This window comes from Lepidochelys kempii, chromosome 17 (assembly GCF_965140285.1).
Source record: "Lepidochelys kempii isolate rLepKem1 chromosome 17, rLepKem1.hap1, whole genome shotgun sequence".
Taxonomy (NCBI): Eukaryota; Metazoa; Chordata; order Testudines; family Cheloniidae; genus Lepidochelys; species Lepidochelys kempii.
Genome location: NC_136396.1, coordinates 3,392,094 through 3,406,532, shown reverse-complemented (window position 1 = coordinate 3,406,532; position 14,439 = coordinate 3,392,094). Strand labels below are relative to the sequence as shown.

At 36.4% G+C, this 14,439-nt stretch overlaps 1 protein-coding gene across 15 annotated transcripts in view; it reads left to right on the top strand.

Annotated features, from left to right (window-relative positions):
• The window catches only part of NCOR1 (nuclear receptor corepressor 1), a 114,961-nt gene that overhangs the window by 46,894 nt on the left and 53,628 nt on the right, over nt 1–14,439 (top strand). For 14 of the 15 annotated variants that reach the window (XM_073315880.2, XM_078849274.1, XM_073315885.2 and 11 more), the window contains 5 exons: nt 18–190; nt 2,301–2,391; nt 2,929–3,107; nt 3,653–3,707; nt 4,513–4,614. In XM_073315880.2, the coding sequence (XP_073171981.2) occupies nt 18–190; nt 2,301–2,391; nt 2,929–3,107; nt 3,653–3,707; nt 4,513–4,614 (600 nt within the window). Of the gene's footprint in view, nt 1–17; nt 191–2,300; nt 2,392–2,928; nt 3,108–3,652; nt 3,708–4,512; nt 4,615–14,439 lie in introns of those variants that run through there. The other variant, XM_073315887.2, reaches the window with a different exon arrangement.

The following is a 14,439-nucleotide window of genomic DNA, read 5'->3' as shown; positions in this document are numbered from 1 at the left end:
TTTTTGGAATTTAACAGGAACAGAAAATCTGTCAACGTTATGATCAACTGATGGAGGCATGGGAGAAGAAAGTGGACAGGATAGAAAATAATCCCCGCAGGAAGGCTAAAGAAAGTAAAACAAGAGAGTACTATGAGAAACAGTTCCCAGAAATCCGAAAGCAAAGAGAACAGCAAGAACGATTTCAAAGGTAATACCACACAACCTAAATATTCCTCTCAAATACTGTCACAATTTGTTTCTAAATTCTATCAAATACAAAATGTTTCAGCTTAATGGCAGTGGTGAGCTGAAACCAGTTCGCACTGGTTTGCGTGAACTGGTTGTTAAATTTTGAAGTCGGTTTAGACTACTCTTGTCTCTTACCACAACTCCCCATTCTGTTTTGTCAACAATGCTAGCCTCATTAGTTTGTTTGTTTGTTTGGCATCTTAGACTGCTCTACCTTCTTCCACCTTTTCCCTAGTTCCCTGTCATCTGCTCTTCAAATCCGTCGTCAAACCTCACTCCTGCCATGATACCTGTAAGAAATTGGCTAATTCATAATGGTTAGTTTGAAGGATAGATTGTACTAGTAAGAGTACTTGCATGAGGAAAGCTATTCACATGCATAAGTATTTGCAGAAGTGGACCTTAATTTTGTAAATTATACAGAGCTCCAGCTTTGCATGGGGAAATTTAATTTCAGGCCTAGAAGTCAATTTGTAGCTAATATTTTTTCTGTCAGATGTCTGTATCATTCCTTTGTGTCTCATGACAATTGATGTTCACTAGACTAATGCACACAAAGGACAAAGATTACATGATTTTTCTTTTAATTAAATTCTTTTTATTAAGTGACTTGTGTAAAACTTGCCATGTTTCATCTGTCAGGAAGCTGTGGTTACTGAAATACAGTGATGTAATTTAACTCCTTGCTGTTTAAGAGAGATCTGGGTTAAGATTAAGAAAAATTGTACAAAAAGGACAATGTAAGATGAATACAATTCAAGTCACTTTTTTGGGGAGTATGACAGTTGTTCTATAGTACTTGTAGGCAGTGGGTTTAAATTTTTAAAAAATGCTTTAAAAATAGACCAAGTTGGTTTGGTATTTTCAATTGCACCTAAGTTCTCTATATATTAAAACAATTTCAAAAACTTAGACTTCAGAAAAATAGACTTAAATCTTCCAGCCCCATAAAGAATTCATCCCATCTTCTCTCCTAAACAATCTACTTTCATGACTTCAGAAAAAGCTTGCAGAAGCCAACAAGTCTTATAGTGTATTCTTGAGGTCCCCTGCTCTGAACTCCAATGGATCAAAGAGAGGACAGGGGAAAGCAAATTATTGCATTACTAAAGATAAAAATAGAAGCCTCTTATAGGTAGAGAGCTATTTTAAAAAAATAAGATAAATACTATTTATACTTGGATTGTAAGTTCCTGGGGGCAGGGACTGTCTTTTGGTTGTGTGTGTTAGTGTCTAGCATAATGAGATCCTTGCCTATGCTTGGGGTCTCTGAGTGTTACCTCAGTTAAGACCCAATTAGTATTTGGACCCAATTTAATACATTTGACTGGTTTCATTAATACTTTCAGGATGGAAAAGGCCCATTAGGATTTTTGTCCATCTTGCTGTTGGGGACAGGTGGTTCTCTGTTGCACATGTTCTAGTGACTTAAACTTTAAAATATTGACACTATCAAAAAGTCCACTTTCTGGAGAGATTAGTGTGATGATTTTTAGTTGAGAGAGAACTGATTGGGAAATGGTCTGCAATTTATAACACCTCTTCAAATTAAAAATTACAGTATTTTTTCTTTACTAAAGTGAGCATTAGTGGTATCTTGTTTCGGTAATTAATTGATTAAATCTGTGCAAGGCAAATTTGAACATATTCCCAGGTGTCTCTTGTGAAATTGAAACTGTTTTGCAGAATGCATTGTTTAAGGACAAAACAGTTTCCATACCACTGCTATAACAATTCTAATACTTAACTATAAGTGTGTGTGTAAGGTGGGATTTTCAAAAGCATTCATCTTTGGCCTAACTGCTCCCACTGAAGTAAAGATAAAACTCCTCTGATTCTTGGAGTATTGACACCAGAAATTCTCCCGTGTGCCTTCTTGCTGAGCATGAGGCCTCCCAAGTCCACATCTAAAATTCATTAGCCATTTAAAAGTGCAGTGTGTAGCCTACATTGGGTATTCGGTGATGCTACTTTTCTAGTTACCTGTCTCCCAAATGAGCTGTATTTAAACTAATCTGAAATGTTTTCTCGTGTGAAATCTCAACTTATGGATCTCTTTCAAAAACTAGGGTTGGCCAAAGAGGGGCTGGCCTTTCAGCAACTATTGCTAGAAGCGAGCATGAGATTTCTGAAATAATTGATGGACTCTCTGAGCAAGAGGTGAGGCCATTGTTTCAATTTATCAATGCAGCAAATTATTTATTTGACCCTTCTACTGAGATGTTGATAATCCACTTTGGATATTCTTCCTTTATGAGCTTGTTTTAGATTAGTTCAAGATGCCCTTTGTGAGTTTTATCATGACCTGGATCTTTGCTCTCGTGTATCTTCCTTTTAGGGGCTAGACTTCACCATCACACCTCTGCTGTGGTAGACCTAGGGTGTGAAACTTTCCTTTGACATCTGATTTCTCCTTACTTGTAAGAGACTCCTGAAAACCTTTCCTTTTAAAAGCCTTTGCTGTTATAACAGCTGTTAGTGATGTGTAGTACTATTCCTTCATCCCTTTCAGTTATGTGAATATTAATTGGGATGGCCACAACTTCTGGAGGAGAAAAAATAAAACCATGTGAAAGGATTAAGATGAATGGAGAGGGCTGAATCTGTGTACTGTATTGTATTGCCCATTAGAACCATTTAGTAAATAACATAGGAACCATAAACATTCATAGAAACTTTGTCTTATTTTGTCTATAGAACAACGAAAAACAAATGCGTCAGCTCTCTGTCATTCCTCCCATGATGTTTGATGCAGAACAAAGACGAGTGAAGTTTATTAATATGAATGGTCTGATGGAGGACCCCATGAAGGTGTATAAAGACAGACAGTTCATGAATGTCTGGACAGACCATGAGAAGGAGATATTTAAGGAAAAGTAATTAGTCTTTTACCTTTGTTTTTATTACACTGCAGGTGACAGATGAATGTCGAAGTGTATAGTAAACATTAATAACAATATTAATTTTCAGCTCACTCCTGTTAAAAACTCACGTGATGATATTTTGTCAGGGAACCCAACGCTCTCTGATTACTACAGCAGAATGTTCTGTGTGGATGGAATATCATGTAGCTTTAGACTTGTTCATGCATTTTCCTATTGGGTCAGGCATCAACCAGTTGCTTATTTCTGCTGCTTTTTGCTTTGTCTTTAGACAGGAAACTTTGTAAAAGATGTTTTAATTTACTGAACAGATTAAAATAATTAAGCCAAGTAGTTGTAGTTTTTCACTATATTAACCTATAGCGTGATTTAATTTGAATATTCCTAAATCAGTAATGTGAAAACTATACACGTAGGTTAAACTAGCTTCTTTTTTGGAAATGAAAGAGTTCCTGATGGAACACAATTGTTTGCCAGACTTCTTTTTTTATGTGATTATATATAGTTAGAATTTAAAAATAATTTCTGATTTATAAAAGGTTTGTCCAACATCCCAAGAACTTTGGTCTAATTGCCTCCTACCTGGAAAGAAAGGTAAGACATTTTTAGAATGTAAACACTATGTAAGGTGTGGTCTCTTACTTTTCTAATGTAAGTCACTTTTCCTGCTAATATTTTCTCTTCTTGGAATTAAAACTTCCAAAACCAAATCTCCTATTAGCTGCAAAGGCAGTAATTATATGTCAGCAGAAATAAAATGATGATGCAAAACGAATTGCATGTTAAACATCTAACAAAGCTCAATAGTGTTTACTTTCATGGATAAAAGAAAAAGAAAATGGCATTTTGTAATTTGTTTTGTTTGAAATAGGTAAGTTGCATTAACCGTTCATCTCACTTTTTGGTTAGCAACAGAACTGACTCTGCCTGCTAGCATGCTTGCTCTAAGGTCCTGCATCTGCACCATTAAAGTCAGTGGTATTTCACTGAGAGCAGGGTCAGCCTTTAAGTCAGAGCTGAGATTCTGCGCAGCCTATGTAAGAAGTGATTCCCAATTTAGGACCAATCAAGAAACTTTTGACAGAACATCTCAAATACTTATAGCTATTATGATAAATGGCGGCTTTCCCACTAGTAATTATATAATGTAGGTTAAATCATAAAGAATAAACTAGCTGCAGGGTATTATGAGTATACATGGGCTGAGGTTTAATGTTATAGGATAGCTGTTTTTTCCTGTTTGTATGCATTAATCCACTTAATTGCTGAACAAAATTCTAACACTTCTCTGAATCTAGTGACTAGAATAGTATAAATAGTTGAATGACATCATATTTAATGTATTTAATGGGGTTTGGCTTTTGAGTTACAAAAACTGATTTTTCCTCTTTCATTTTAGAATGTTCCAGACTGTGTTTTGTATTATTATTTGACCAAGAAAAATGAGAATTACAAAGCCCTTGTGCGAAGAAATTATGGCAAACGTAGAGGAAGAAACCAGGTATGTTACATATGTTTCAGAGTGACTCTTTGAATGCACGTGTGAACCAAGTAAAATAATTAGAACTATCTTTTTGTGTATTGTTGAGTGGTCAAGCACATTGCGTAAGAAATTATGATTAAAAATAGGAAAACATAGTTTCTAAAATCCTACCATTTTTAGTCCTTTCTGAAATAAGAAATGGATTCCGTAATTCTGGGTTTTCAAATAACTTTTATATAAAAGTATTGTCTTCATAAATCTTTGCTTTGCTCATTTGTGGCTTTCACTATGACAATTCATTTTGTTTGAGCACCCAACAATACAAATTGAGGTCAGATTTATTAGTAAATCATATGATGGAGCCAATAGAAATTAGGTCGGACATACGATGTTCATTGGAAAGTACATAACCACTTCACATGTCAATGTCTGTCAAAAAGCAGAAATTAATAGTGATAATTTTCTGGTGGTCAGGCTGAAAGTCAAACCGACGTTTTGTAGCAAGAAGAAAAATAGACCAGTTACGTTAATACATGTAAATTAACCAATTTGCTGATTCAGGAAGAATTCACTTGGAAGTATTGGAATTATTTAAAGAGGAAGAAAGTAATGTATTATGAGAAATACTTAGTAGGCTGCCAGTTAACATGGAAATTGGAAACTGATGTAAAGAAAATTGAAGAGACTTAAAATTTTTGTTGGAAAATGGGAGCCGGGGGAGAGGAGAACACTATATTGGATGTGGGACAAGTCCATTTCAGAAGAGCAGAGAATATATTTAGCTGAAAAGCATTTTGAAAAGTATCAAGAGAGGAAGCAAAATGTGTTGGCATAGGCAGGATACTAAAGAAAGCATGGTCTACAGATAAAATAAATAGTCAAAGAACTGTAAAATAAATAGTCAAAGACTGCATGAATGGCAAAGATTGAAACGTTTGAATCCTTCAGCTGATGCTGACAACCAGAAATGATAGTGGACAAAACTCCTTGACAAAATATGAAACACTTTATGGAAACTGAAGTTCAATTTTGTCAGCTTCTCAGTGTCTTTTTTAGACAGATGAAATTATAGAACTATTGCGGTTGGAAGACCCCAGGTTTCAGTCTTTAGTTGGTCTCAGAAATGAGTAGTCTGCAGAAATCAGTCACATCCTGGTAACATTACTGAAAAGGAAGAATTGGTGAGACTTTGAAGTAGTGTGGCTGCACAGATCTGGGGAGATTTAGCTGCCAATAGGAGACACAAAACTCTTGATAGCAGTTTAGCCAATCATTGATAGTTAAGGCAGATCTTGTAGTGACATACTGCAAGAAACCTGCCCTCTCACACCATCCTGTAGTACTGTGCCCTTGTGCCCAGAGCATTTAACTATTCCTGGAATGGCTAATCCAGAGGTGTTCTAACTCATTCTTGTATTGAAATACATTAGTGTCGTGTAAGATAGATAAGAATCCATGCAGTAAAATTCTGTTAAATTTTAAATTGGCATATTGACTTGGACAACTTTTTGAATGAAGGAAAGAGGGAAGGAATTCTCTTGCTGAGAGAGTTAATCTAATTAATGATTAACATCAAGTACTCATGCATTAAAACAGATTGGAACACACCCGCTGAAAACATGCTCCAACATGCCTATTAAAATGGGCAACACTTCATAGGTCTGTCCTCACTATTGCGGTTAAGCTGTTTAAATTAAATTCCTGATAGTATCCTTGGGGTAAAAAAATGGCCATCTCACAGGAGGTTTTTTCCTCTCTTGCCACAGTGGCCACACATCTCAAGAGTAGGCAGTGTGCATCAACAGATCTTTGATCAGAGCTAAGCACTCTGTAACAAATCATTGACTACTAAATCAGGAGATTGTGTTGAGACATTTACATACTTTGCCAGCTCTTCTCTGAAAACATTAACCATTGTGGATATTTTGTTACAAACTGTATTGAAGTCCATCACTGTGTGACTTATGATGGCTTCAGATTCTGAGAACTCCAAGTGGGGAGTATTGACTTGTTTAAAATAAGTCAGATTTTCTCAAAATGTATGCAGTCACCATGAAAATAAAGCCCAGAAAATGCCTTTGGCTGGTTTCTCAGACCAATATACAAGCTACTTGGAAATGCTGGATTGTGCTACCTTTACTGGTGTTGAGTATGCTTTTGCTATGCAAATAGTTCCAATGGAAGTTGTTTGGACTGTTTGGGGAGTAAGATACTACTGAGTGTGATGAAGCATAAGACAACGTAGGCTCAAGTTTTGAGGTACTCAAGGGATAACAAAAATTTCCTTAGTAACAATGTTAAATATCTTAAATTATTAAAACTAGGAGAATGTAAAATCCTAATTTACTGTTACTTTTTCACTGTTTATGGTTTGAAACTTTTTCAACATGAACAATGAAAATACACAAGACAGGTTAACTTACATTCTCATTCTCATGTACAAATATTGACTACTGCCAATAAGTAGTTATTACTCAGGTTGGTGAGCAAAATTGTCTGAGTCTACTGATACCAGCTTACAATGTCGCAGAGCTGGAGGAATTTTTATACACCTTATACCAGCAATCTGCTGCTGATTATGATTAATATTTAGACATGACTTGCATTTCAAAAATCGAGACAGTTTTTGATCTTATTTTTTTGTTGCTCTATAACACTTAAGTCTTCAGAACTAGCAAAGTGCATTTGAGCATGAGGGTGGGGTATATGCTGTTTCATCCTAAAGTCAGTAGTGGTTTAGTTCTTGTGTACAGTGTTTAATGTGTCACTATTATTATAGTCAGGACCTGCTATTTGCAGGATAACTCACTGTAACCTTTTTAAACTGTCACTGATTTGAATAAGAGAAACTTTACAACCCAATTTTGCTAAGCTCATATTCTGTGTTCAAGCATGTAACTGGCTTTTAATTTTAAAACTTTTTTTTTATGGTGAAACAATTTGTGGTATAGAGGGCAACATGAAAGTTCATAAACCAGATCTTGTACGTTTAATGTCTTTTAGCTCTGACCCATTGCCTAAATATCTGATTAAAATACATAACTTACCTCCTAGTAATGGTCCCTTAAAAGTAACTACTCTGTATTGTGCAGTAGTCAGTTTGAAAACTTGTGTAGATACACCAAAGTAATATTAAAAAATGTCAAAGTAAATAGGCGTATTGTAGACCTAGTTGTTTGTCAAATTTTAACTTTTGGTTTTAAAACCCTTTTTGAAGTATGCAGGAACCAAAACCTGTCAGAACTAGGAAATTTTACTTACACTGCTTTTGCTCCTTTAAAGTTGTACAAGTTAAATATGGTTAAACAAAACTCTGCTCTGGCAGATTCTGGCCCTCATTCTGTGATGATTGACTTGTAGTTCCATGGAAGGCACTGGGACTATTTGTGTGAGTCCAGTTAAATACTGCCTAATTCTTAGAAATGGGGGCCTTAGTTTGCCAGCTGTCAGCCCAGATTAAATATTATGGACAAGTTATAAACATCAGAATTATGGGAAACTGTTAGTGAGCCTTATATATACATGAAGTGGCAAGAACACATTGGTATCTGAATCATGGTATATATGAACAATGCTAAAATATATTTTAGATTTTTCTGTTGAATCCTATCTTGCTCAGCTCTGAACTGTGTTGCTTTCTTTTAAAATGTGTTAATAGTTAGTAAACCAATTTGTAGTAAGGATTTCGGTTTATAGAGTAAATTACAGAAAATTATGTTACAGAACTGTCAAATACCTGTACTTATGCGTATAGTTATTGTGGTTATTAATATTTCTTTAGCCATAACTGCAATGTGGACACTTGTATTCTCTAGCAATTGAAAGCCTTGAGAAATCATGTTATTTTGTTTGCCTGGAGCCTTTGTTTTATGGGAGTAAATGTAGTTATTTTTCACCTTTTGGAAAAAATGATTGCTATTGGGCTATAATACCTGAAACAACATGATGAACACACTAAACATCATTGGGCGTCACTTTTTCAGCCCAACGGAGGGTGATATCTTTAACTGTAAATGAAAAACTACTCATGAGTACCCATTAAAAGATTAGAGCAAATAGGAGACCCTTCTCCTCTATTAATTGACCTTATCCTTTCCAGCTCCCCAGCAAGGTAGTGGGGTTTAGGATGCACTCCAGGATCTTTTTGTACTGGCAATAGAGTAACTTCAAAAGAAGCATCCCAGCATACAGGGTCATAGAAGTTAAAAGCGAGGCAAATAGTGCAGTGAAACAGATAGCAAGTGCAGGCAGGATACAATTCTCCAGTAGAGGGCATAAAGCTGTTACACTGGCACCGCTATTACTCATGGTTATGATTTAAAAACCTAAATATTTTCTTAGCCAGTATAGTTGCGACCATTTAAACTTGGCCAACATCAGCATAGGTCTCAAAACGTATGTTTATTTTGAAGGCCCTGAGTATTGGATTATAGCATATGAAGTTCTTAAGAAATGTGGAGTTTATTGTATTGTAAGAGATGTTTCTGTTTAAAGTAAATCTAGAAGGGGAAAGACTTCTAATAAAGATACAATTTAAACTTCTCTAACAGACTCCATGGGGAGGTAACGTGTCAAGTGTCTGTCTTGTAGCATGTGTATAAGTTTTTTTAAAATAAGGGAAATCTGTTTTTTACTTCAGAATAGAAAGTGGCATGGATGCAAATGCAAAGTCTGGTTGCAAACTGCCAACTAGTGGGAAGGGATATTCTGATAGTCAAGTCTCAAAATTTGGTCTGTTCTTAAAAAAGGATGCTCACCAGAGAACTTCCAGTTTATCACTATCTTCTGTGAAGTGACGATTACAGGCTATGTGAATTCTGAGATATACTGGAAACCCAGAAGTAACAGCTATCAAGGCACAGCAACAAACAGTTTCTGTTTATGATTTGCACACGTGTAGGAAGAGGAAGAGCAGCAGTACATTAACCACTTCAGAATGAAACAAGAGAGGGTCTAGTTGCTTGTATTTCAGAACACCATCCAATGGTTTATGATTGTTTGGTTGCACCAGCAGTTTTTGAAGAAAAATTATCAACTGAGAGGGAAATAATAATCATCTTATTACAGTTCCTTCTGCAAATTGGCCATTGATGGGTGTAATGTGTATATCTATAATTTAGATGGACTGAATAAAGTCTGCTTTAGTAGAAAAGCAGAAGATTAATTTGAGTGGATAGCAGTATTTTTAAGGCTGTCTTGGAATGAAATTTGAAAGGGGGCTGGAGAGAAATGCTAGTCAATAATTTGGAAATGTATACTTTTCCATAGTATAGCTGCATTGTCAGCATAAACTAATGTCTGTGGACCAACCCATATGTCTTTGCAGCAGGTGGTACAGTCCAGTGATTTGACCAGACAGAAACTTGCTGTATTTCTGTGACAGCCAATCAAGCACAGCTCAGTGGGGATTACCTTGAGTAACCCCTGTGAGATTAGAAGCTTGCACGTGAGATGGGCAACTCTTCTGTAGGCAGTTTAAGTGGCAGGATGACAAAGTTTCCTGGAATAAACACGTTGCTGGGTCAGCCAGCCCATGCTAAGGAGCTATTGATGGTGCTGTAGGCTTTGTGCTTTTGAGTTTTATTTTGCATTAGAGCCCGACCCCTGTGCTGTGGATAGTAAGAGTTTTAATCAACAGATGAATGTGCAGGTACGTCGTTGACTGAGGCTTCAGCTGTTTAAGGTTTGTGTTTTAAACTGCCTTTGCCCTATAGAGGATTGCATGCTAGAAAAATTCACTGTGGAAAAACAGATTTAAACCTGTAATTGACAATGTGCTGTGTTAAATGAGGCAGGTAAAAGCAATTGGGGGGTGTTCTGGTGATCCAGCTATTTTTTCAGGCAAATTATATACAAAATCCAGATTTTTGCTGAAGCTGCGGTTCATCTAAACTTCGCTTCTCATACTGTCCTGTCTAGCAAAATCAAAAAACATTTACCTCAGCATGTCTCCCTGACATGTTAAAGGAATACTTGAGAGAACCAACTAGTACCAATATTGAGATGTTAATACTTTGCAGGAAGATTCTAAATAATAGTTTGCTATTAATATCTACGCCAGTTCATATTTTTAAAAAGTCAAAAGCATTTTAGTTTTTAAAAATATATTCAGGGTGACTTCCAACCTTAATTTGGTAATGTACCAATGACACCTGCTGCCACTGCTATATGAAGGAGCTTTTTAGCATTTATGCAGCCTATTTTCAGGAGTTTTTCAGTGGACTAGATAAAATTTAATCCTGTTAACGCACAGCATGTAAGCTCCTAGGAAAAAACCTCCCAGAACTCTCTCCTTATCCTTCTGTTAATTTTGAGATACTGTTAAGGCATTTAATAGTTACCAAAATTCTTGTTTCTGTCTTGCTCTATATTTAGACATCCAGCAACACACATTGATTTAGTATTAAGGGCCTTACTTAAAACCCCACTAGCAAAAATCATGCTGACACTGTGTTGCATCTACGCATTACAGCACACTGACTTTGTTCAAAGACTTCGGCAAAACATAGGTAAATTGTTCCTTGCACTCAAGAGAAAAATCCCCGAAGAGTTTAATGTTTAAGCATGTTTTGCAGTTAAAGTATATCTGGGAGTCTGATTTTAATCCGCACAAGCAAGGAATTTTGAACTGACTACCATGCTTTATAGGCATCTGGGTGTTTGGGGTCTAGGGAGGGGAGTGTGTGATTGCTGAGCTGTACATGACTTATATTAGCCAAAGCCGCATGTTTATCCCCTTTGTCTTTCTCCAGTGTGTACACCTATGCTTGCTCCCCCCTTCTTGACTCTGTTTGACACTTCACCTTTTTCTTCATTCTCAAGTCCCTTCTCAGGACACCCTTTTGAAGAGGCACTTGAACTATACTCATGTATATGCAATACATAATGTGTATAGAAATACAATACTACCTTCAAGACTCCTCAATTACTCAAGCCTATATTGTATTATTCCCCTTCCATTTGTTACTTCCTCCTGTTATGTGAATTTAGGGCTGAATCATCATGTTAGAAGGGGCAGCAAGGGTCATTTAGTGTAACCCCCTGTTAGATCATGGAGTTACTCCCTTTGTAGTTTCACTAATTAGATATGACTACACATAAAATTAAGCATATATACAATAGCAAATGTTTGCGGAATTGTAAACTCTTAGGGGAAAAGATTTAGTCTTTGGGTTTTTTTATAGTGCCATGCATGTTTGAATGTTCTCTCAGTGATAATATTTGATTTGTGTGGTGCACTACTTAAGTGCAAACAGAAAGAGAGAGTTGGTTTTAGCCTTCAATGAATTTTCCAGGGTTTTAAACAGACTAACAGACTTCTTATTGTTTGTGTATGTATAATGTGCACACTTACAATACCTGCACCCAGACTTTGGTTTACATTTACAAGCTACCCCCTATAATTTCTTTTTTGGAATGTTTAGTTTATAGAAATTGACTGATTAAAGCAAGCATTCTTACCATATTTGCTATTTGCTTACAGAAATTTTTCCTGCATTAATCAATAATTATGAGCATGTTTTCCAAACGATACCATACGTAGTGACTTAATTGTAGGCTCTGTGTTACTCACATGCCATCTCATGCATTTTTGATACTGTTTTAAAAATATTTTGATGTTGTCAAAGGGAAGAATCTTTGAGGATCTGAGATCAGGTTTCTCACATTGGAGTACTGCCCAGACTGCAACTTAGATTGCAAGCCCTTGGGGGTGGGAACAGTCTTTATGGAGTTGACTAGTTGTACAGCACATAGTATAATGGGACCCTGATTGGGATCTCTTGGTGCTATCGCAATACTGCTAATACATAATATTCAGTAGGAATTGCCATACTGGATTGCACAATTCATCTAGCTAAGTGTCTGGATAGTAACTAAGCATTGCTTCAGAAGAAGGTGAACTACCCCCACGCTGCACCTAATAAATAATAGTAATATAATAATAATTGTACAATGCTGTGCACTGAGAGCAAGGGAATTTCTTCCTGATCATCACATGCTTACAACCCTCAAGTGTGAAGCTTAATTGCTCGTATAATTACATGAATTGTGTAGATACAAATGCTAAAATTTAATGAAATATGTACATTTATGTGCTGCAGTATATAAATGTAACATAAGTAAAATGCAAAGAAACCTCTGTCTCAGATTTTGCTTGGCTTTGCTTGACTCATGGCGCTCTCCTTTTTTAGAAAGTTCTGAGAGCACTCTGTAACAAAGGCAATAACACAGCAGGGAGCATAGGGACATAAAAGCTTATGCTTGTGAAGAAAATATTTTTACAGCCACCTTTAAAGGTCCATCTCTTTTAATTTAGTATAAAATGTTTTTCTGTGAACACATCTTATACATTCTTCAGCCCATCTGGAAACAGTATGAGAAATTTGAGTTGGCAAATGTTAGATTACTCCTAATAACTAAGCCATGCAGGGAAGTTGAATGTTTTTTTGGGGGGGAAGAGGAGTAGGGATGGTGACACAAATTTCGTCCCACCATTTTCAGTTATAGATTCATAGGTAACATAGGTTTACAGGTAACAATGGAAATAGCTATGAGCGATATAATAGACATTAAAATAGTATGTTTGAAAACAATAGGGAGGAAAAAATGAAAGTGCCTTTAAATATCTTCACTTCTATCAGACTACCAGTGGAATAATCCATCTGTCCAAACCTGTGATGACATAATAAATGTAAATAGATTTGAGCACTTGCTACTACCATGCTGGTTGCAGAGATTTGGACATGGACATCAAAGGTAAACTTGTAAAATATGAATGTAGATATCTTACATTACATCAAAATAACTGATGGTGTCATGTAAATGAAGAACAGTAAAAGTGATTCAGGTGGGTTTGAGTTGTACATACAATTTGAGCCAGTAAGAAACAAGTACAGTTTAGTTTCTATGAAGTGTTTTAGGGGCAGTAGCCCCATGAGAGTATTGAAACAGGATATTAAGTCTTCCCTGCTCAGTAAATGTCGACTATGGCTATATTTAAGAATTAGTACACAACAGATTCTTGCATGAGTGGTTGTAGGAAAAGGGCAACAAAGAGGATGCTGGTTTATATCAAATGTATTACTGGTGGTTGAAGTTAATGGCATCATGCTACCTTGGCAGAAGCAGATACTTACCCAGGCTTCAAGACAAAGTTAAGGCTAGAACTGCCATTTAACTTAGGACTGCATAAATGTACTATTTTTAGCTGTTCTGTTCAGGGTCAGGGAGCCCATTTGTAATTACTCTGATATTTGCAAACTGTTTTTCTTTGTCAATGCCCACATGATTGTAAAACTGTATCTTTTGCTGTCATAGAGAAATATAGTAAAGAACTTCACAGTTCTAAACTATACCTTTCCTCCTCAACTGCTTAAACTACCATATGTACTCCTTCATTAACCCGTTGGTTTGTAAGCCGACCCTCCCACCCCAAGATGGATAGGTAAAATAGTAAAAACTGTATGACCCTTTCATAAGCTGACCCTATATTTCAGGGATTGGCAAACTTTGGCTCCTGGCCCATCAGGGTAAGTCGCTGGCAGGTCAGGATGTTTTGTTTACCTGAAGCATCTGTAGGCATGGAGCCCGTCAGCTCCCTGTTGTAAGCCACTTCCTGCAGCTCTCATTGGCTGGGAGCAGCGAACCACGGCCACAGGAAGCTGAGGGGCTCCATGCCTACAGACGCTCCAGGTAAACAAAACAACAGTGTATTGGATCCTCAATTCAATGATTTCATAGAGTTTAAAATCATCAAATTTTGGTGTAGACCCGTTTATAAGCCAACCCTCGCTCTTTGATGTGTCATTTTTTTACCAAAAATATTCGGCTTATGAACGAGTA